Genomic DNA, 23,190 nt, shown 5'->3' with positions numbered 1-23,190 from the left:
CTTAAAGCTTTGGCAAATTCAGAAACTATTCTTGGCTCTTGAGTCGATATAAAAGCAGACCGTGGGCAGGATTTGGCCCCTGAATCTTGTTAATCAGTCTGCAAAAGTCTAACGTCCTGTGAAAGGTATTTGCAAGGTTGTCACAGACACCTTCCCTTCCTGCAAATATTTAAATTAATTAATTCAATTTAAAAAAATTAATTCTAAGAAGCAGCGCTATGGTTGCCATCTCTACCCCAGCATTGACAATGAATCAGTAAACTAGACTTATTGTTAATCCAGGTCACTCTGAGCCGCCTTCCTCGGGGAAGAGGTGAAACTCTCAGTCCGCAATCGGAGGAGACCCCAGCAGGACATGCTGGGCTCTGTCTGCCTCCGTGATGGTGGAGGATGCACCTGATGGCTTCTCCCTCAAAGCCAGGTGGGGGACGTGTGGATTTCAGAGTAGCTGGCTCATCTTACACCCTTCACAGGAGTGGACCACTTCTCTGGCCACAGGCGGAAAGAAGGAAGCCTGGATTTGAGTTCCTGGAAGCTAGCAAAGGGTTTGGAGAGAAACGGGAAGTATTCTCGTGCCCCTATCCGGCGGCTCCTCTGGAGTCCAAGGCAAGATGGGCCACCTGTCCATCATACCTATGCTCACCCAGCACTGACTCATTTTCTAGACTGTCACTGCAGTGTGGAGGGAAAGAACCATATACATGGTATGTACGACACGTAGATCTTTCTATCTGGATAGAGGGAGATCCACTGATCCACAGGCTGTCCCTCTCTGGAACAGGCTGAAGCTGCAGTCCTCAGACAGAATTTCTTCCTCAGAAGCCTCAACTTCGCATCCAAAGGCCTTCGACTGATTAAACCAGGCCCACCCTGCTTGTCTAAGATAATCTGCTTTCCTGACAGTCAACTGATTAGGATCTCCCACCTACCTGCTCCCCGAGACAGAGTTAGATCAGCGTGTAGATGTGGATCTCAGCCTAGAGCTATGGTTCAGCCAGGTGGACATGGCCAGAGCGGGAAAACGTAACGGTGAGCAGAATGAAGACGTAAGCGGAGGGAAGTCCAATATGATATATTGGTGTAAACCGCATAGAACATATGTTTGTACAAAACGTAAATGGAGGGAACAATGCTGTAGTTTCTTTACAGATGTGGGAACGTGATAAAAGTCCAAAATCACAGACGCCAAAGATGGACGTCAAGTTCCCAATGGCGGGTGCCTCTGGGAGCGTAATCGGGAAACTGGATTTGAGGAAATGAGGGATTTCAAAGTTATGAGCCCTGTTTTCTCTCTTTCACAAAAGAAAAATCTGAAATGCACACAAAACACAGTAACATTCTGTCATTCCAGATTTTGCATGTTCAGTGCTTGAGACACACACGTCCTATTTGTTATCTTCTATCCGTACACACACACACACACACAGCGCAGAGGGGTGGGCTTGCCTCCGTGTGCTGATTGTCCTGCCCTGCACACCTCCCAGTCACGCGGACCAGCCGCCCTCCCCGTCAACACGGACTCTGTCCTGGGCCCTGACAGGCAGCGTGTAAACATTGTCAGAGGTAATCTTCACAACGACACTAATTATTCCCAGGTTCACAGCCCAGAAGCAGATGCTTGGAGAATTTAAATAATAGCAAGAAAGGAGCAGAGCCCAGACTCACGGCTGTTCTGTCCCAGGTTTTTACGCCCCCAGAACAGGTGGTTCAGCCCCGAGGTGCACGTTCAAACCTGGTGAGGTCGCCTTCATGCTGCATACCCCAAACAAGCCACCTTATCAGCCCTGGGCCTCAGTTTCTCCATCTGCAGACTGGGGAGAGTGAGACTACCTGCTTCGTGGTTTGGGGGTAGAGATGGCAGTGTTGAGAGACACCTGGCTCGTAGCAAGAGCTCCCCAGATGCGACCTGGGGCTTTTATTAACGAGCTCTCTCCATGGCTCACAGCACATCCGCCTCGAGAGAGGTTGTTTCCGCCTTATCTGGAAGGTTCGCCATTCAGCGGGTTCTGTCCTTGGTCCTGAGCCCCCACCGTTGGTGTAAAAGCCAGGCGTCCAGCCTCGGAGCTGCAGGTCCCACCTCTGGGTATGTGACCCGAGGCTGAGCGGGACCGGGTGCTCCTCGGAGGCCAAGCCAGGCGTGACCCCGGCCGTGGCCTTCCCACGGCTCTCTCCCTCCTTCTGTGCTGAGACGACTCGCATGACCTAAGAGGCACGGTCTCCAAGTCTGTGCTTGAGCGGTTCTTAGCACAGTCACAAAGCTAGGACACTACCCAGTCCCAGAAAGTTTCCATCACCTACAGATTCGGCTCCTGCCCTTTGAACCGTCGCCGCACCTTCCCCTCTCCCGCCGCCGGCAACCCTCCATCCGCACGGATTTGCTGTTCTGGACACTTCCTGTGGACAGGACCCAGCACCGTGTGGCCTTCCGTGGGCTCCTTGCACTCAGCACCACGGTTTCGAGGTCCGCTCACAGGGGGGCATGGGCCCGCGGGTCATTGCCATCCGTGGCTGGGTGTGTCCTGTGCGTGGACGGACCACGTTTGCACGCCCCTCTTGTCCTTCCCCCGGAGAGCATCTTCGGGATCAGCACACACCCTTCCGTCTGTTCCACGCTCCAGAAGTAATTCTGTGTTCTTTATTTAGAAATTAAAAATAAGATTTGTAAAAATACAGAAGACGGCCAAAGCAATTCACATTTATGAGGGCACCTCACACAGCAAAGCGTGTTTTCCCCGAAGCCTCGGGCTCTCTTCAAATTTGAAATGACAGTGATTTAAAGTCCCCGACTTTATTGATCCTTTTGAGCAGAGCAGGACTGAGGTGGAAGGAGGTGGAGGGCGGGAAAACACCGGAGGAGGAGAGAGGAAACGCCTCCCAGTCAGACTCGTGCCTCTGTCGTGCAGGGGCGGCCGGGAAACGGGGTACGGGTCTGCTCTCCTGGCGCCGGAGCCCGCGGGCAGGGGACACCGTGCCCGCAGGGGACGAGTGCCTTCTGTGAGCCAAGCGGCACACAGCTCCCGGGGGCCACCTGCTCCGGCCAGCCCTGCACGGAGGCGCAGCCCCGGGGCCCGGGCTGGGGGGCTTGAGCGGGTTTCCGAAAGCAGGACAGTCGTGTGCATTTCAATAGTGTCCTCGGCATCTCATCTAAACGCTGAATCGGCCTTGACTGGAAAGGGATTTGGGAGGACAACCAGCCACGTCTACCTCTGTGTCTGCTGTGTCAGTTCATACGTGTGCGTGCACATGCATACCACACACACACACCCCACAGGCATGCACACGCGTATCCCACAGGCATGCACACTGCACACCACACATACACGCACATGCTCGCACGTGCACACGCACGTGCACCTTTGGCTCTAGGAAGGCTGCTCTGCATCCCCACAAGCCCCTCTCCCGGGTCCTTGGGGCCAGATGCACGCCCTCCCCTGCCAGACCTGGCCGACATGCCCCATCCAAGCCTGCGTTTCTCTCTGTTCTCCCTGCTTGCACGGTGTTTGCCACTGCTTTCCGTAATCCCATGATTTCGGGGAAGCGGGAAACTACAGTCCAATCTGAAAGTGGCTCCTTCGCAGGGATCAGAGGGCCATGCAGGAGTTGCTACCTCCTGGCCTCTCGAACGGTCCAGGCCCCCCTTGGAGAGACGGCCAGGGCTCCGCCCCGAGGACTCAGTCCCACAGCCCTGGACGCACCGTGCGACTTGTCTTCCCCCAGGGTCCGAGCCTCACCACCCCGGCTGCCTCTGCTAACATCACATGTTTTTATGCCGACGGGTCTGTCCCCTTTCTTCATGACAGCACTGACTATTTTTCAAGGTCCCGATAAAGGACACATCTTGGCCCCGATTTGCAACGTGGTGTCCAGGGCTGTGTTACAGCACAGGACCGTCTTCTAGGGCTACCATAACCCATGACCCCAGGCTGGGGCTTCATCAACAGAACGTTCATGGTTCCGGAGGCTGGAAGTCCAAGATCTAGGTGTCCACAGGCTTGGTTTCTCCCGATGTCTCTCCTCGGTTGCATCCCTGATGTCACTTCCTATTCTTATAAGGACACCAGTCCAATTGGGTTGGGGTCACCCTATGGCTGCACAGAACCTTAATTACCTCTTTAAAGATACCTCCTACCTTTAAATACAGTCACACTGAGGATTGAGGCGCTGGCATATGGATTTGGGGTTGGAGACACAATTCAGTCCACAGCACACACAGATCCCTACCTCAGAAAATCCCAAGTCTAACCTAGAGAGCTAAAACAAGCACCCAGCTCATCAAGGGAGGGCATGGGTGGCAGAAACCAGCATCAAAGCATGCTCTTAGATGCGGAAAAAGGGGAACCCTCCTACACTGTTGGTGGGAATGCAAGCTGGTGCAGCCACTCTGGAAAACAGTATGGAGGTTCCTCAAAAAGTTGAAAGTAGAGCTACCCTATGATCCAGTAATTGCACTACTGGGTATTTACCCCAAAGATACAAAAGTAGGGATCCGAAAGGGTACGTGCACCCCAATGTTTATAGCAGCAATGTCCACAATAGCCAAACTGTGGAAAGAGCCAAGATGTCCATCGACAGATGAATGGATAAAGAAGATGTGGTGTATATATATACAATGGAATATTATGCAGCCATCAAAAGGAATGAGATCTTGCCATTTGCAACGATGTGGATGGAACTGGAGGGTATTATGCTGAGTGAAATAAGTCAATCAGAGAAAGACATGTATCATATGACCTCACTGATATGAGGAATTCTTAATTGCAGGAAACAAACTGAGGGTTGCTGGAGTGGGGGGTGGGGTGGGAGGGATGGGGTGAATGGGTGATAGACACTGGGGAGGGTATGTGCTATGGTGAGCGCTGTGAATTGTGCAAGACTGTTGAATCTCAGATCTGTACCTCTGAAACAAATAATGCAATATATGTTAAGAAAAAAAAAAAAGAAGAAGAAGAAGAAGGTAGCAGGAGGGGAAGAATGAAGAGGGGGAATCGGAGGGGGAGACGAACCATGAGAGACGATGGACTCTGAGAAACAAACTGAGGGTTCTAGAGGGGAGGGGGGTGGGAGGATGGGTTAGCCTGGTGGTGGGTATTGAGGAGGGCACATTCTGCATGGAGCACTGGGTGTTATCCACAAACAATGAATCATGGAACACTACATCTAAAACTAATGATGTAGTTTATGGTGATTAACATAACAATTAAAAAAGCATGCCCTTAAATGTTTGCTAAGTGATTATAGGAGCACTAACCAGGTGTCTGAAATAAAAATGTCAAAACTAAACTTACCACTGTAGGCTCTATTTCTACAGATGGTCTCCCCTTTGTATCAGTCAGGATGAAGTAGGACGTGTGACAGTAACAAGCAGCGCCAAGTTCTCCAGCATTAATCTTACTTCTTTAAAAAAAAAAAAAAAAGATTTATTTATTTGAGAGAGAGAGCACATGGGGGGGAGCAGAGGATGAGAATGTCCAATAGACTCACTGCTGAGCACAGAGCCCCATGACCCTGAGATCAGGGCTTGAGCCGAAACCAAGAGTCAGACGCTCAACCGACTGAGCCACCCAGGCGCCCTATTCTTATTTCTTGCTCAGACTCTATACCCGGGGCTGGTCCACAGAGGGGCCCCTGCTCACAATGACTCAGAGCCTCAGTCTGATGGAGCAGCTACCATCTGGAATACTCCTGGTCCCTCTGCCTCAGGAAAAGTCCCTACAGGAACGCGGGTAACTGCTCTCGCCCAGGAGTGACCCACACGTGTCAGCTCACGACACTGACCAGAATTAGTCACACAGCTCCCACCAACCACACAAGCTCTGTGTGGGAAACACAGTTTTATGGCGCATCCCAAGGTGGCCAGAAGCTGGAAGGCAGGGGTCTGTAGCTTTGTCCTCATGGGTCAGCCTCGTGGGCACAGTGCAGGGCAGAGTGGATCCAGAGGACCCACAGAAGACACTCAGCAGGTGACCTACACCGCAGCACCTCTCCAGCCGAGCCCACTGGCCTGTGCCATCTCCCTGGCCACAGTTCAAATAGGGACGCTCAACTCGGTCCGAGCCACCGACCCCCAGTGCTTCCTCCACCCACTTGGAATCTCTGTGACCGTTAATCCTCTGCTCCTGCAGTTTCTGGTGGCCGCTGAGACCCATACCGTGTCCACCCCGTCTGAGTCTTGACGCGATTCAGTTTAGGGAGAGGGTTAGGTGGAGGGGTGTGTGTGTGTGTGTGCGTATGAGTGTGTGGACCTGCGATGACCGTTAGGAAGCTAATCAAAATTAACCCACGAGGGAGTCTGCAGACTTAACGAAGCCATTAGCCGAAGACCATTCTGAGAGAGAAAATGTGAAGACTGAGCTCTGAGCACATTACCTGTAATGAACCTGAAAATGGACTTGGGGAATTTCTGTGGGATTCTTAGCATCCGGAATGGCCAGTGTGGGGGCCGCCAGATGGCAGCCCCAGCGTGGGAACCCTGTGGACCCAGGAGCAGACCCGGCAGAGGGTTATTTAACTGCTGGCTGGTGGGCACCAGCTTCAGAGAGAGGCTGGGACTCTACTCATGACTGGTGACTCTTTCAACTGTGCTCTTGTTTAATGCAAAAGGTCATTTCTGTGTCAGTTGCTGCTTCCCTGGAGAAGGACGTGAGAAAATCTCTTTCCTTACAACTCCTGCTTCAAAGGGGAGCGGTGTTTCTGGAGAAACAGACTTTGGGAGGAATTGGCCCAAAGGTAAAAGGTGCTGACAGATGTCCCAGAGCCACAGACCTTTTTTTTTTTTTCATTTTCATTTGTCCCTAAAAGGAAGGATGACAAAAGTGCCTCCAGACTCAAAAGAGACAGTACGTACTTTATCACTTTGAACATCACTACATGTGTGGGAGATGTGATGCCAGTCATTTTGCATGAAGTCAGAGTGAACGGGATGAGCCGAAGGCCCCAGAGCTGCGATGGAATGGCTCCCGTGGGCAGCGGAGGAAGAGCCTTCGGTTGGCATAAAAGTCTGCACGAAAGACGTCGCCCCAGCTACCTGGTGTCCACCACCAAGGTCCAGTGATCCTGGGCATCAGGGGATAAAAGTGACTGACTCACTGATCTTGTTAGCCGCATGGGAATCTCCTCACTCCCTCTTCCCATAGTGACCTTTTTCCTGGGTAAAGTGTGTGAGTCACAGGGCACCATCCTCCCCTGCACAAGGGATGAGCATTTAGCCCCCATGAGACCAAACAGACTGCCCCCCCACCGCCCCGAGGACGTGGATCCTCAGCAGGGGGCCTCGGGGAGAGAAACGGCTGAAGCTGTTCGCTCCACTCCACTCTAGAAATGCTGCCCCTTCCTCCCGGTTTTCAATATCCTGGAAGCGGATCAGGGGCCTGCCTTTCCAAGGCCGGCTGCAGCTTTTCCTTTGACCCTGGGAGTGGCCCAGGACCCAGCTGGTAAGAACCTATGTTAGTTCCCAGTCTATACCAGATTAATACCAACTTAACAGATTACAGTTCTGGGCATTGGAAGTTGGAAATGAGTCTTACGGAACTAAAATCAAAGTGTTAGCAGGGCTGGGTTCCCTCTGGAGGCCATAGGGGAGGATCTGTCCTCTTCCTGCTCCTAAGCCCCCCGCCCCATATCTCCTAGGTCGTGATCATATCCCTCTGACCTCTGCCTCGGTCCCCTCCCTCGCGCCCTCTTCCTCCGACCCTCATGATCACCTCCTATAAAGGACTCTCACGATTCCGTTGGGTCTGCCCCAGATAATCCGGGATAATCTGCCCATCTCAAGATCGGTCACTTAATCACTGCAAAGGCCCTTAGACCATGTAACAGAACAGACTCACCAGTTGTGGAGATTAGAGCTCGCGTACCGGGGTGGGGAGGTGGGTTACTCCACCGACCACAGCACTTTCTTGCTCAGACTAGCCGGAGTTCATTTCTGTTGCCTACAACCCAAACCCAACCGATGCATCACTTCCACTTGGTCTCCGCAAAAGAAAAAAATATATATCTCAACCGTTGCAGTTGGTAACTAAGAAGATGATCCTAAATAAACTAAATTGTTAAATGTTCTTGGAAAATTATCCCAAAGAATGGCCTTTTCGGCCCAAGTTCCCAAGGGGAGGGCTACGGCGTCTTGTTCTCAATGAGGACCACCTGGCAAACACTTTGGAAGGTTCCCCTTACTGTTCAAGAACACTGACTAGCCCCCTTGACCCAGGTATGTCTGCTTCTTCTGACAGGACACTGAAATTCTGAACACCGCCATTCTCACGGGGAAGACGGTAGCCCTGCCCATCAAGGTGGTCTCTGTGGAGGAGAACAGCGCCGTGATGGATATCTCGGAGTCGGTGGAGTGCAAGTCCACAGACGAGGATGTCATCAAGGTAAGCGCCCCCATTAACCATCGCACTAGACTGACGGGAACTTCCCTTGGGCATCCCATTCACTAAGAAGGTTGGGCCCCCAGAAATCAGAAATTCAACTGGTTGGTTTATGTACACCACACTTCTAGTCACTCCACTAAATTTTCCCTTTTGCTTTTTCCATGTTGGCATCACTCCCAACCCGGTGTTCATCAAGTATGCCTTGGACTGTGGTTCAAACCCCGAGTATGCACAGTAAGCAAGCGGGTGATGGCAAGGGGGGCAGTGGTAAGCCAGACGCGCCCTGGGCTAGAAGGGCGGCCCGTCCTCGGCTACTGCTCCTTGTGGTTGTGAGTAAATGGGAGCTCTGCCCTGCTCTCTCTTCAGGAGAAGCCACACATTTGGATCTTATGTAAAGATCGCTTCCGTTCCCGCATGGGCAGCCAATTCATTTTTTTCATGGGCGAAAAATACATCTGCAGTGTGAGTCCAGCCCGTGGGGCAGCTGTTGGAACCACTGATAGGGCAGACCGTGAACCCTGGGTCCAATCCAGCCCCCTCTCTGTGGTGTAAATAAAGTTTTATTGGAACGTGGCCACTCAAACCTATTTCTGTATTGTCTGTGGCGGCTTTTCCATGACCACAGGACGGTCCCGCTGTGGTGACAGATGCCATCTAGCCCGCAAATCTAACACATTTATTATTTTGCCTTTCCAGGGGCGAGTTTCCCTAGAAAACCCCTGCTCTAGAGTCCTCAGTTTCTTGAGGAGATGACCCTAAGTCTTGGTCTTTCCCGCCAACATTTGCAGCGATAACGCACCCACAGTGCTTGCCCAAGGAGTAAGACAGCACGAGGGCTGCTTCAAGCCAGAAATGAACGGTTTGGTCTTTCTCCAGATGTTTTGTAATCCTGGAAACCCACCCAGAAGAAAACATAAAGCACCAAGGCAAGCAAGCAGATAATGCTTTTTTGCCCCTTAAATAGGGTCTGACACACAGCGTCAGCGTCTTTTCTCTGGTGTTGCAAGCGGCGCGTGGAAGTCGGGGAGAACCGTACAAACCGCTGAGTGCGGGGGTTAGGGCGGAAAGATCCTACCCCGCAGACGGCAGCCCCCGCTCGGCCACCACTGTCCACTGCTCTCGGAGCCTCGGGCAGAGGGCGGCGTGCAAGCGCTCTAGGTTACGACAACCTCCCGGCGGCGACAAGGGGTCCCAGCAACTCCAGGAGAGTCTCACGGCTTCCTGACAGTTGCAGGCAGTGTCTCGAGGAAGAGGTGCTTTTTCCTAATTCCCCCAAGAGTGACTTCTGTGCTGATGGTGGCCCCCAAACCCACGGCACCTTACAGAAGACCGGAGAGGCCTGTGGGAGGAGCGGGGAGGGCATGAAATTCTGAGCCACGCTGTCCGAGAGAAGCAACGTGGGCCACGCACGTGGCTTAAATGTCTCCAACCGCCACGTTCGGAAAAGGAAGAACGGGGGAAGCTAATTGCTTTAAATGCACGTACTTAACCCATTATATGAAAAACATGATCATTTCAACATGTGATGAGTATAAAAATGATGAATTTATTGGCACCCAGTCGTCCGAATCCAGTGTGTACCTAGTAGGGCCCGTGTCCAATGCGACCCCACTTCCGGGCTCCCCAGCCCCCGGGGCGAGCGGCTCCTCCATTGGACGCAAAGCTCTCACCTCAGGGGCAGGATTTCGCGATGTCGGCACTACGGATATTTTGTGCCGGGTAATTCCTGGTTAGGGGGCTGTCCTGGGGGCTAAAGAACCACTACTCCGAGGAAAACATGCTCTGCTTCTGGCTGGACGGTCACCCCGCTTACCCCACTTTCTTGGCGAGGCCGAGGTGGGGAGCAGGCCCTTGGTTGGATCTGGAGCCCGCCCTGCCCCAGCCACGGTCACACACGGTCACGCACCCCGTCCTCGGCCACCATCGGTCTTTGTGACCGGTTTGCAATTCCCCTAAGAGCCAGGACCCCTGGTAAGGAAGTGGGACCCTTTGAAAGGACACGTTCGCACTGATGACTTTTCTAGGTGGGTTAAAAAGTCCCATCTGTGAGCCTACAGAACCCCCAGAAAGAAGTTTCGCTGCCGTTGTTGACGTAACTACCTTTAGCTGGTCTTAAATGAGTTGGTCGTGGAGCCTTTTCTTACTACTATTTTAGAGAGTAGGAAAAGGGAAAGCTAGTATTGCTGGGAGTTCCAGGAATATACTAGAATCTCCCGGAATAGAATCAGTATCTTTAGGGAAACAAATGTACCCGAACTAAAAATTGCCTCCTGAAACGACTTTGGAGTTGGTGCCCCAGGCTGTTGACGAAGCAACGGGTCATCCCGGGTCAGCAGAAGCCGAGTGGGGATGTCGGCCAGGCTTGGCAGACCCGGACTCCGTCCCCAGGACTCAGACTCAGCCCGTGGCTCGGGGTCTGGTGAGGCCAGCGACACTCGCAGAGCTGGGGGGCACCGCTCGGGCTGCCATGGGGGGGCGGGCGGGGAGGGAACGTGTAGTAAGCACCTGCCCTGCAGCAGGTGCATGAGGGTCTGGATTTGGACAGACCTGAGCTCTGTACAGGATGCCGAAGGCTCTGACATGCACCCTGCGTACAAGCTGACAAACCAACCTGCCCCCGTTTGCTGGCGGAAGACGAGACCCCTGGTCGGAGACGGAGGGTGGCCAGTGTTTCTGCGTCTCCTGCCCCGGATGCCTGACCTCGTCTCCCCACGGGGTCATGCCAGGGGCCACACCAGGGACCCCTGCACACGCAGGCTCAGTTATGAGAGAAGAGCCCTGGGCTTCGGGGGCCTGAGTCCTTAATAATGGGCTGCAGACCGGACCAGGCGGGCACCTTGATCTGGGACGTCTGGCTCCCAGAGCTGTGGGAGCCATGTGTGTCCGAGGCGCCTGGTCAGAGTGGCCGATGGACTGAGGCAGAAAGCCCACCTGTCCTCCTCCACGGAGAGAGACGGCACCTCTGTCATGCTTGGCCACGCACGTGCGTGGCCTGGTGCTTTTCAGGGGGACCCTATCTCTGCCTTCCGAGGCTGCTCGCTAGATGGGCATCCTTGAAAAGACCATTCAGACAAAGGCAGTCGAGACTTTGTAGGATGTGCAGGAGAACCATGGGGAGTTTCTTCCAAAGCTTCCCCGACTTCACCGTTCCGAGCTCTGCATCTTGGGCAATTCGTACATGCCCTGCCCTGCCCAGTCTCCTTCGGAAAGGGGGACGGTCACGGTCCCTGGTTCAGAAGGCCACTGTGAGGATTATTACGTGTCATCAATCAAGTAAAGGACTTGACCTAGTGGCCAACACATGGAAAGGACTTAACTCTGACCCTGGTTAGCTCAGGGAACCCCTCGACAGCCCTATGCCGTAAGTCGGGACTGCGGGCCGAGCATCTACGGGCATAATCTGTGTGTTATGCGCGCCGTTGCTAAAATAATTAGAATTGCAACTTACTTTGTGTGTACCGTTCAGTGATATTTTAGTAAACTTCCTGGGCTGGGTAACCATCGCCGTGACCCAATTTTAGAATATTTTTGTCACCCCATTTGCCGTTAATCCCCATCCACACCTCTCACCCTGGGCCCCCACTAATCTACGTTCTGTCTCTATAGATTTGCCTTTTTTGGCCATTTCATTTTGCCCGCCCCCCTTCTGGCTTTCTCTACGTGGACAGGATCACGCACACAGATCAAACACACAGAGAAGCGTGGTTTGACCCACGTGTCTTGCAGAGATGGGCCACAGCATTGACACAGCTCTGCCTGTCCCCTCCTCTCCCTGTGACGCCCCCGACGTGTCCCTGACCAGGTGCCGAGGGTTCTGCAGTGTGCTCGGTGCTCCGCGTTTGGGTTTGCAGGTGTCAAATGTGAGTGGGGGCCTGGGAGCTCCTTGAGCGTCTGTGGGGATGTCCCTTCAGCAGGAGAAAGAGCGGCATCCCAGGGACAAAGGCCTTGGGAACAATAATAGGGAGGGGATGCATGACATGGACGAGCAGCCCCAGGACCACTGCGACCCCCATGGAGTGTTTGCTGTCCCCATCTGTCCCCACGCCAGCCAGCGTCTTCAGAAGAAAGGGGCATCCAGCAGCCGATGACGGGGTGTGGGGTCAAGGTCCTCTGCAGAGCTCTCTGGCTTGTGGTTCGTGAGGTCACGGGATCTTCACAGCATATGTTGAATCACATGCTGGTTCATTCCGGGAGGTGTACCTGGGCGGTTCTCTAGGCACCATTCTGGTATCGGGGCCTCAGTGATAAGTAAAATACATGGAATCGGGCATCACAGTGACGGAGAGGGGCAGACGGAGCCGAGCCGAGTGCGTGAGGATGACAGGTGGTGGTGAAGGTCGGGGCGGCGTGGGGGACAGTGCTGAGATGGGCCTGGGGCGGGGGCCCCTCTGGATGGGGCGGTCTCCGAAGAGGACGCAGTGGGCCCGTTTGCAGGGAAATGACAGCTGTCGATGCCCACCGTAACTGCACCCCCGTTTGCACCATGCTCCCCATGCACCCCCTCATGCTAAGGGGCAGATGCTGGGGCGCCCCCGCCACCCTCCTGAGGCCCCAGGTGCCGGGGCGCCGCCCGCAGCAGGCTGGGGCTGACGCGACTTCGAGCATCGTGACGGGATTTCCGGCGCAGCCCGCCTGACCTCCAGGGCACGGCCCTGCCTAAGGCCCCCGGTGCTGAGCTAACAGGAGGGCGTAAGGTGCCCAGGTGCCCAGCTCTCCCGGGGCCCGTGGTGCCTGTGTTCATTCCAGGACGGGCAGTGCCACCTCGCTCGGGTAGAGGCCTCAGTTTCCCCCGGGCCCTGCTCCTGTGGGCCCGAAACTTCTCTACTGAAGGAGGTGTTGATCCACAAGCTCCGAGTCGTTGGGAAGCTGGGTCTGTGAGGCCCGGGGCAGAGTGGGCAGACTCTCCCTGGGAGGGAAGTGCGCCCCCCACCCTCACGCCCGAGGGCGCTGGGAGAAGCAGCTTTATCTCCAAGAGCCAGGGCGTAAAAGCAAACCGAGGACCTCAAAGCAGTTCCTGGAACGCAGGGGGCCGGGCGGCAGGCCCAGCCGAGCCCCTTCCGGCTGTGTCTCCGCTGCCAAGTGAGGCATCCCGGCGTGAGCGGCATCCCTGGCACCAGAACCCCGCTGCGGAGACTCCAAGTGCAGGTCAGGTGCACGCCCGCGCCCTGCCGGCGCCTTCCTCCCGCTCCCTTTCCGTCCCCTGCGAAACCGCGAGACCCCCGCCCTCACCTGGGAGGTCTGTTGTGTTCCCGTGGTGCACGCAGAGCAGGCGGACGGTGCTGCCCATCCGGGCAGGCCCAGCATGGGGGTGCTCGCCCTGGGCCGGTCGTGCCCCCCCGGGGGACACGGGGCGACGCTCGGAGACATTGGCGTTGTCGTGACTCAGCGGGGCCTACTGGTGTCTGCTGGCCGGAGTCCTCGGAGTCGCTAAACGTCCTACCGTGCCCGGGACAGTCTGATCCCAGAGAAGCATCCCGGCCCAGATGTCGAGAGCCCCAGGCCTCGGGGTTTACCATCACAATTGCGATTTCCTCTAAGAACAGGATCCTGCCGGATATTCTGGTTTGGATTTTAAGCAGATCACCCCGGCAACCCTGAGGTCAACACTATTCCAAGCTCATTTGGCAGATAAGGAGACTGAGGTCCAGGGAGGTGGAGTGACTTGCCCAAGGCCACACGGCCAGTAAATGGCAGAACCGAGATGCAAACCCAGGTCTGCCTGGTCACCGGGCCGTATGGTCTGCGGCGTCTCGTGCGCTCGGGCGAGGCTGAGAGCCCGCTGCTCTCCTCGCAGCCAGGTGTCAGGATTTGCCTAAGGCTGCGCTGGGCAGTATGGCAGGGGGCTACCTAGCACGTGTGGCTATTTAAATTAATTAAAATGAACTAAAGCGGAGGCTTCAGCGCCGCAGCTGTGCTCGTGAGGCGTGGGGCCTGGCTGCTGTATCGGATGGCGCACCCACAGGACGCTTCCAACGTCACGGGAAGCTCTACGGGGAGCGCACACCCAGAGCCTTCACCCGGTAGGAGCCGTGGGACACCCGCATTCTGACGGGAGCTGGGGGGGCAGAAATGGATGCCCGGGACCGGCCAGCAAGGAGCGGGTTGCTCTGACCCTCCGTCTTGGGCTACAGAGAGTAACTGTCCTCATAAAAGACCTTTGCAAAAGATTAGGCCATTTATTTGCGAGTCAGGTTTACTGGAGCCAAGAGAGGCTCCCTCTGGGTTTGCCTAATGAGTCACAGAGGTTTCGAAGCCCCGGGAATTCTGCAGCTGGGAGCGCGGCGTGGAGGGCTGCAGACTTGGCTCCCAAACCCCTGCCCCTCTGCGGCCTCTCTGCTGAAATCAGCTCGACACAGGGACTTGGTGCCAGGCAGCACCTTCCCAGTGCTCCATCCCACAGCTCTGTCGAGGACTCCGTGCTTGCTGAGGGAGGAAGACTCTCCAGTTGGCTTAACGAGTAAGGGGGGAGACTCTTGTGCGTGGCGGGGCTAGGCCAGGGTTGGAATCGGCCACAGGTGGGTTCAGCAGTCAGTTTCTCTGCATCCTCCTCAGCTCTGCCTTCACCGGTGCAGGTCCATTTTATTCTTGGCTCTCTGTCTCTTGGCTCAGCATCCTTTGGGCTGCTTGAATTCTCAGACAAGTTGTCCTGTCTCGGGTTGGCTGCAAGTGGCCACAGAACCTTATTTTTGCATGTAGAATTCCAGCAGAAATGAGCAAGTGCCTTTAGTGCAGCCTGAAAAGCTCCTGAGATTCCCTCTGATTGCGCCAGCTCAGTTCACGTATTCACCCCTGAACCAGGCGCTGTGGCCAGAGGAACGTGAAGCTCTGTTTGGATTAGGTCGTGGTCACGTGACCCTATTCTTGAGGCCGGAAGTGGGGCTTCATCCAAACCTCTGGACTGATGGGCGGGAAGTGAGGATCCTACAATGAAACCGGATCTGGGGACACAGGGAAGAGGACAGGTGCCTGGAATGGGGCTCCTCCCCTCCCCTCCCCTTACTCCTAGTCACCCGGCCTTTCCCTGTCCCAGGACCTTCCTCCCATTTCTTAATTTGGCCTGGGTTAGGAGGAAGGGCTGCTCCAGCCCCGCCCGTGAGCCGCTTTCCCTCCTTGGTTTTTCTTGGTGACATTAGTCAGAGCAGGGACCTGCCCCGATGGAGCCACCGGCCAGGAGTAGGGGGTGCAGTCTGACTTCTGTGGGAGCCTCCCAGCAAGTCTGTGTCCCTGGTTCTCCGAGGAGGACGTGGCCCTGCGGGTGGCTGTTGGAAGCCAGCGGGTAATTGGCAAGGAAGTGGACACCTGGCGTGTGGACAGCATGAATGGAGTGTTCCCGAAGCAGAAGAGGAAAACCCGCATCAGATAAATACAGCTGACTTGCTTGAGACTCGGACCAGCTGACCTACCAGCTCCCTCTGGCCCCCAGCTCCCAGAGGGGAGACAGGTGTGGTCGCGGCCAGGGCGCCGGGTCCTGGGGCCCTAGGACCGCCCTCCCGAGACGCCCCCGTCCGTCGTGCGGCTGGACTGTCTCCATGCTCACTGCCAGGAGACCCCTGTGATCCCACCCTCTGCTCCTCACTCCCAGTGACAGAGTGACAGCCCCAGGTTCGGGCGGCTGTCCCCCCACACCCCCCAGGTAGCTCTGTGAGGCCTGGGGGCTCAGCGAGAAGCCGTGGGGCACCCAGTCCCATCACCACAGGACTGCTCCGCGGCTTGTGTCCTGAATCCCAGCCCTTTAGGATCTCAGGTGACATCACTGGAAGAAAGGCAGACGGCTCCCTGGGGATGGGGGTGCTGGGGACTCAGCACAACTACTGGAGAGAGAGGTCTTCTAAGACTGTGACTCTGGAAGCTTCTTTCCACGCTCCTCCTCAAGGCAGGAACAGCCAAAGCCCCTGTAAACACACTTCTGGGGCTCAGGTGGTCCGTCTGCCCGACCCTCCGCAGATGCCCCATCCGCCGGCCTGGCCTGCCCGCCCGCTGTGTGCCAGGCACTGGGCTAATTCCTGCATGTGCGGGATTCTGGTTTAATTCTCCTGGCAGACCTGAGATGCTGACGTCTCCCTGCACCACATGGCCCTGCCTGCCTCCCGCACGCGGCTCCTCGCACCTCCCCCGTGCTTCTGCCGTGGGCGTTTGCCCAGAGGGTAGATACTGAATTCGCGTCCACACACGCAATGGGAACTGTGTCAGCGGCGGGTGCGCGCCATGGAGCTGGACCGCGGCGATCTCCTTGCGCTGTGGGCGTATATCATATCAGAGCATCAAGGTGGACGTCTGCAATACATACAACTTGGACACGCCAAAGGTATCTCCGTTAACTTTCAGAGAACACCAAAGAAGGCTTTTTTTCCCCCTTCAAACAACCACATTGCTCCTACCCGTCCACGGCGGGGCACGTGCTCAGGGGACGGGGCTGCGACTCTGCTCTCCCAGTCACACGGGTTCCGGTGCGTGCTGGTGTGAGCCCGACTTCCAGAAGGAGAGGAAAGAGAGCAGGTCCAATAGGTCTCTCGTCGGTGAGTGCCTTGGCACGGAGACGTCACAGAAGGAAGACCGCGTTATCACAGACCTCAGGCAATGTCTTCATATCCGTTGTCCTTTCTGATTCCGAAAGTGGAAGAACAGAGATGACTTTTCACCAGTTGTATTGTCAAGGATCATTAAAAAAAAAAAGAAGCAGAAGAAGAAAAAGAGCCTTTCTGGAGCTGAACCACGGCTGTCACATCCGAGTCCGAGTATTCCTAGCTGTGTGACCTCAGGCAAGTTGTTCAACCTCTCTGTGCCCCAGTGTCCTCGCCTGGAAAGTGTTCGCGTGCGCTCAGCACAGAATCAGGCATACGGCAGACACTGCATAAATGGAAGCTCTTCTGGCCGATTCCCTCTTCCTGGGAACTTCCGCCCCCGTTCTCCCGAAATGTAACCTCCTGAGAGGAGGCTCCAGGCTCTCACTTCCCGTCTCCAGCACCTGGACACGAGCCTGGAGCGCAGCAGGGGCGCGGGAAGTGTTTGCTGAAAGAAGGAGTCCTCGGGCGGCGGATGGAGGAGACACCGCGTAGGGCCGGGCGGTGTCTGCCACACGTCACAGGTCTGCTGCCCGCCACACACACAGGCCACGTGGCGCTCCCCTTCCCTTCCCTTCCCTGCGCCCGAGGGCCCTGGCCAGTGTCCCCACCCGGCCTCCCCTCCCGGCCTCTCTCCCTCTGGCCTCCTGGCCTCCCCTCCCCTCGGCACCTGGCCCCACCCGGCCAGGCCTGGCCCAGCATAGCCACCTCCGCGAGGACAGGATTCCTGAGCCGAGACCACGTGGCGTGTCCAAGTCTCGGCCGCATTCCTCATGGTCAGCTGGACAAAGTGCGAGTTATCGCTGATCGGATTTCTGCAGCCGTGGGAATCCCGTTCGGCCTCCACGGTGAGGGGCAGGAAAGGAAAAGAAGGGCGGCCCAGAGCTCGTCTCAGAGATGCTGGCCGGTCCCAGGCCCCACCGGGCCCCTCTCCTTGTTTGCCTGCAATGTGGCAGCCGCCACTGTGACGCCTTCAGCCACGAGGGATCCTGGCCTCCGGGAAATGGGAAGCTTCCCTGCGGCCGCTGTGGGGGAAGGCCTCTGGCACGCGGCAGCCACATGGGCCGGCAGGTCCGCGGGAGACGGGGCGCGGAGAAAGGAAAGGGTCCTAATCCCAAAGCTGGGTCCAGGGAACGCCACAGCTCCGGGACGAGGAGCACTCCACGGAGGCTTCCCGAGTCCACTGTGTCCTTCCTAACCCTGGGAGCAGGGCTCCCCGTCTTCCCTTCCTCCCCACCCTCCAGCAGTCTCTCTGCCTCCTGAGGAGGAGACACAAAGGGATAAGATGGGGGGACTAGAGCGAGGACAGGGAGGAGGGAGCACGGAAGCCCCTGAGAGTGATGGGCAGACGCACCTGCACCCACAGGCTTAGCTGAGTAACGCGGGGAACTGCGCTGCGTAATAGACGGCCCGACGGCCGCTTGTTTAAGCAGTGATCGCTATTCTTGCTCCTGCATTTGCAGGCCGTCCGGTCGTCTGCGGGCTCAGCTGCGGAGGACGCCTCACTGCAGTGGGGCTAGGACGGGCTCCGTGGGTCTCGTTCCAGGGTGGTGGAGAGGTAGCCGCAACCTCGGGGAAGAGGCCCTCGTGGCAGAGCGCACAAAGCCTGCCGGAACACTGGCGGGGCCTCTAAAGCCTGAGCTGGGACTGGCCTGCTGTCCCTTCTGTTCACATTCTCCTGGCCAAAGCTCATCACAGGGCCAGGTCCACATCAGCAGGAAGGGGAAATAGAGTCCGTCCACGGTAGGAAAGAGGGAAGGATCAAACTAAACAGCTCCGTCATCACAGAGCTGGTGGACATCAGGGTTGAGAGCAGAGGCGTGGGGTCGACTCCCTGTGTGGCTCCCTGGCTACCTGCTGTGTGATGTTGGGCGAGTTACATCACGTCTCTGCGCCTTCAATTCCTCACTTGAAATATGGATAGGATTCAAAAGATAAAGTCGCCCTCCCTCGTGTGTTCACGGCGAGAGTTCAGTGAGATCATCCATGTGAACCTCTCGCAGTGGCTCCTGGCTTAGTGTAAACGCTCAGCAAATGTTTGCTGTTGCCGTTACAGAGCGTGCAGTCACCAGTGAAAGCCCGCCTCCTCGTGCACCTGTCCATGCTGCATGCACCTCTGGGTGCCCCTGGGCACAGTGGGGCAATGTGGGGCCCGGTAGCCCTGAGTGGCCCCTCCAGTAGGAAGTGTGTGGTGAGCCCCGTACCTGAGCACTAGGTACTATTTTAGGCACTGAGAAAACACTGAACGGTGAACAAAGCAGTCAAGAAGCTTAGTCATCCTAGAGTTGATGCTCTAGAGAGGACAAATAATAACCACAGTAAATAGGCGAAGTGCATAGCGTATGAGAGGGTAATACATGATAAACGAGAAGAAGAAAACCAGGGAGGGGTCTGGAGTTGCGATCTGAATACAGATGTGAGTGGAAGGGCTCTGGGGAGCGTACGTGTGGGTGAGGCAGCACTGGCATTTGGGATCTGCTGATCTTCGTTGAGGGCTGTCCTGTGCGGTGCAGGAAGTCGAGCCGCAGCCCCGGCCTCAATCATTAGAGAGCATTCGCACATCTTCAGCTGTGACAGCCCATTCCCACAACCGAGGAGATCTCCAAGTCAAATGTCCCCTGGGGGACACAGTGGCCCCTGCTTGGGACCCACTCTGTTGAAGACCTAGAGGAGACGAGGAACAAATCGCATAGGCAAGTGGGGGAGGAGCCTTCAGGCAGAAGGAAGAGCACATGCAAAGGCCCTGCAGCAGGAGGACCAGCGGGGGCTCAGGGAACAAGGTGGGAATGCATGGGAGATGCCTGGGAGAGATGCCAGGCACACATCAGGCAAGAGCTTGGACTCCTTTAAGGATTTTGCCAGGGTTGAAAAGCGTTCTGTGATTCACACAAAGTGCTCCACGTTAGCCCCCGATTAAGAAGATGGGAAAATGTTGAGAAGAGGTCTCTGGGTTGGAAATTCCTACTCGTCCTTTCAGATCCCTCTACCTCCTCCTCCTGCTCTTTGCGGTCGCTTTACCAGGCGCGGCCATCCCCAGTTCCCCGCCGACTGCGGCCGTGGGTGGCTCCCCTGGACGGGGAGCGGGGGGAAGACGTCAGTACGTTCATCCCTCTGGGCCCCTTCTGCAAGCTTGTGGGTTGACAGCGGCTGCGCCCTCCGCCGAGGTCACAGCTCCTGGAGGCAGGCGTCTCAGACAGGCGGCGCCCGCACTGGGCTCTGGTAGCTGCCCCTCACCTGGCCTTTCCCCGGTGACCTGGGGCTGCCGTAACAGATGGCCGCAGACCGGGCGGCTTTAAGCAATGCTCTTCTCCCCCCGTGCCGGAGGCCAGCAGTCTGAAATCAGGCGCAGGGCCCTGCTCCCTCTGAAGGCTCCGGGGGGCTGGGGAGGTCCCTGCCTTGCATCTGCAGCTCCCTGTGGCCGCAGTCCTTGCTGTTCCCTGGTGCGTGGCCGCACCTCTCCGTCTCTGCTGGCGTCCCCACATCACCCTCCGGGTGCTTGCCTCCACATCCTCCTCTCCTCCTCTGCGGACACCAGCCCTCTGTGGCCCACTCCAAGCTGGTATGAGCTCGTTTCAGCTGATGACATCTGCAAAGCCCCTATCTCCAAACCAGTTCCCGGTCTGAGGTCCCGGGTGGATGTGGATTTTGGAGGACACTCTTGAACCCTCTCCCCACGTCTGTCTGGCGTGCTGTGCCATCTCCTGCTAGTTTCCATAGCCCTGCCCACACCTTTGTACAGAGTCCCTTTGTCACACTCTCCTCCAGGTGGCATGTCACGTCTGTTTCCCGCCCAGGTTTGGACTGATCCAGCCCGTCCAGCGGGCTCGTTTGGGATGGGCCATGAGACAGCCGGCCAGGGCAGCCTGTGGACAGGATGCAGATGTGATCCCTCCCGGACTCGCCGGCCAGTGGCCTCTCTCCGCCCCTTCCTTTCCCTGCTCACCTGCCCGCAGGAATGGAGAGGACCCCCAAGACCCCCGTGCCATGAAGGATGACTTCCAAGCCCCAACTTCAGGATGCTGCCGTCAAAGCCGTCTGTCAAATCCGCCGTCAGCAGGTGCTAGCCCCACCCGCCTCCCACCGCGGGCCAGCCACCTCCTCTGTGAGCCCAGCTCCCCAGCTTCCTCTTCTGCTGGGACCATGATGGCTGCCCGGAGCTCCGGAAAGGACCGAAATGAGGAAAGCACATGGCAGATGCTCTTCTACAAGAACGCATCACTGCTGCACAAGACCATGCAGTATTTTGTGTGAACAGAGCAAGGCCACAAACTCAAGAGCACAAGGAATGTAAATCTGATTTTTTTTTACCTGAATTTAATTTCTATTTCCAGCCCCCGGGCTCCTCAGTGGCAAAAAACAAAAACAGAAAACAAAAAAAACCCTAGGAGTTTGATTTCCAAACATACTAAGTTTGAAAGATAATTAGAGATCCAAGTGGAGATGTTGAATAAGCCACTGGGTTCTGGAGGTAGGATTCTGGGAGCCTTTCATAACTGAATGATTATAGTCGTGGAAGGAAGGTGTTATGGACTGGATGTCTTTGTGCGCCCCCATTCCAATTCCCGGGTTGAGACCCTAACTTGCAATGTGATGGTATAAGGGGGCGGGGCTTTGGGGAGGTGACTGGGTCATGAGGGTGGAGCCCTCATAGAAGGGATTAGTGGCCTTAGAGCAGAGTCCCCAGAGAGCTCCCTGACCCCTTCTGCCCCGGGAGGGCGCAGCAAGAAGGTGGCATCTGTGAGATAGGATGGCTCCTCACCACACGCCGGGTCTGCCGGCGTCCTCCTCTGGGGCCTGCAGCCTCTGGAGCTGTGAGAAACAACTGTCTGTTCTTAAAGCCCCGAGGCTGCGATATCCAATATTCCGTTACAGCATCCCGAATGGATGAAGACAGGAAATAGAAGATTCCATGGAAACAGAGGAAGGGCGATTGCATTATTTCAAGGAGCGAGTCTCCATGTGTGCTCTCCAGACCTGGAGCATCAGCATCACCTGGGACCTTGTTAGAAATGCAGATGTGGGGTCCCCCCCCCAAGACCTGCTCAGTCGGAGACTCTGGGAGTGGGTCCAAAGGTCTGCGTATTGACCTGCCGTCTGGGATTTTCTGTTGAGTTTGGAACCTACTTAGCTGCTTTTCCAGACAGAAGTCACACTGGATGTCCATGGTTGACCAGCAGGTGGCTTTGCCCTCCCCACAAAAGTGGTCCCCAAGCGGTTCCCCGTGGGAAGGAGGCAAGCGATGTCATCAAGAAGCTGCCAAGGGTCCAAATGACAACAGAAGATGTCAACTGACCACGTGTTGCTGAAGCAGACCCACCCTGGCCCCTCCAGGTCCTAAGAGCAGACATCAGTGGCTGGGTCAGTGGCCACCATGCATTTGGACTGGATAATTTAAATGTCCAAGTGGGCAGAGGCCAGTGGACAGCTTTCTCAGCTGGTGGCCCACCCATCATGAAAGATGAAAAAGAGTCCCAGAAACGAAGCCAAGGGACTAAATAGATTCCTGTGGGGTTTTTGGTTCCTATTTTGCAGATAAGCCAGCTCATTTTGTGATATTGTGATTCTCACTTGTAGCCACTTAGGAGATGATTAATGCATCCCAAGGCTTCCCCAGACATTTATGACACCTTCAGGAATAGCAGTGACAACGGCTCTATCATGCACCACAACTTCATACCCTTGGCGTTCCTCAATTATTTATATATTCTGGAGCAGCCAGGTTCCCTCCCACCAGAGCTCAGGAAGGTAATAAATGAGCAAAGTCAATGGTCTGTAAATTACAACATTGATTAAAGAAGTGATTACTGATATAACTCTTGCCCGGCTATTATGCTAATGCCTACCCAGATTCAGGACAGTGTTTACATGCTAATGGCAAGTCTGGGACAGCGACTAAAATTGGTTTCCACCCTTAATCAGTAGGTAAACATTTTTAAACCACTCTTGACCATGAGTGAGAAGATCCATCCATGTGTTCCCCTCCCAGCTGCTCCTGCCACTGTCCCCAGCAGATGGAGGAAATTCTCTCAGCCCAGCCCTCACCAGCTGCCCTTTTAAGCAGAAGCAAGAGTTGGAGATAAAAATTAGACCCAGAGTAGCCATCTATAGTTCCCAGAAACTGGGGAAGGAGAGGGTGATCATACGAGTTCATTGCTCAACATCGATGTGATTTAACTGGGTCCACAGACTCCCAGAAGGAGACACTGCTCCTTCTAGAGTACATAGTCCTGGCAAGAGACAGATAAGCAAATTGGCAATTA

The 23,190-nt window shown here is 55.7% G+C and overlaps 1 protein-coding gene across 2 annotated transcripts in view; it reads left to right on the top strand.

The window, feature by feature from the left end:
* TMEM132C (transmembrane protein 132C) overlaps positions 1–23,190 on the top strand; it is a 300,307-nt gene that overhangs the window by 265,856 nt on the left and 11,261 nt on the right. For both annotated transcript variants that reach the window (XM_035016818.1, XM_035016817.1), the window contains exon 5: positions 8,226–8,369. In XM_035016818.1, the coding sequence (XP_034872709.1) occupies positions 8,226–8,369 (144 nt within the window). The remainder of the gene's footprint in view (positions 1–8,225; positions 8,370–23,190) is intronic.

The sequence above is a fragment of the Mirounga leonina genome, unplaced genomic scaffold (assembly GCF_011800145.1).
Source record: "Mirounga leonina isolate KUSES-001 unplaced genomic scaffold, KU_Mleo_1.0 Mir_171, whole genome shotgun sequence".
Taxonomy (NCBI): Eukaryota; Metazoa; Chordata; class Mammalia; order Carnivora; family Phocidae; genus Mirounga; species Mirounga leonina.
The sequence above is the reverse complement of the archived record's forward strand: the minus strand, read 5'-3'. Positions and strand labels throughout refer to the sequence as shown.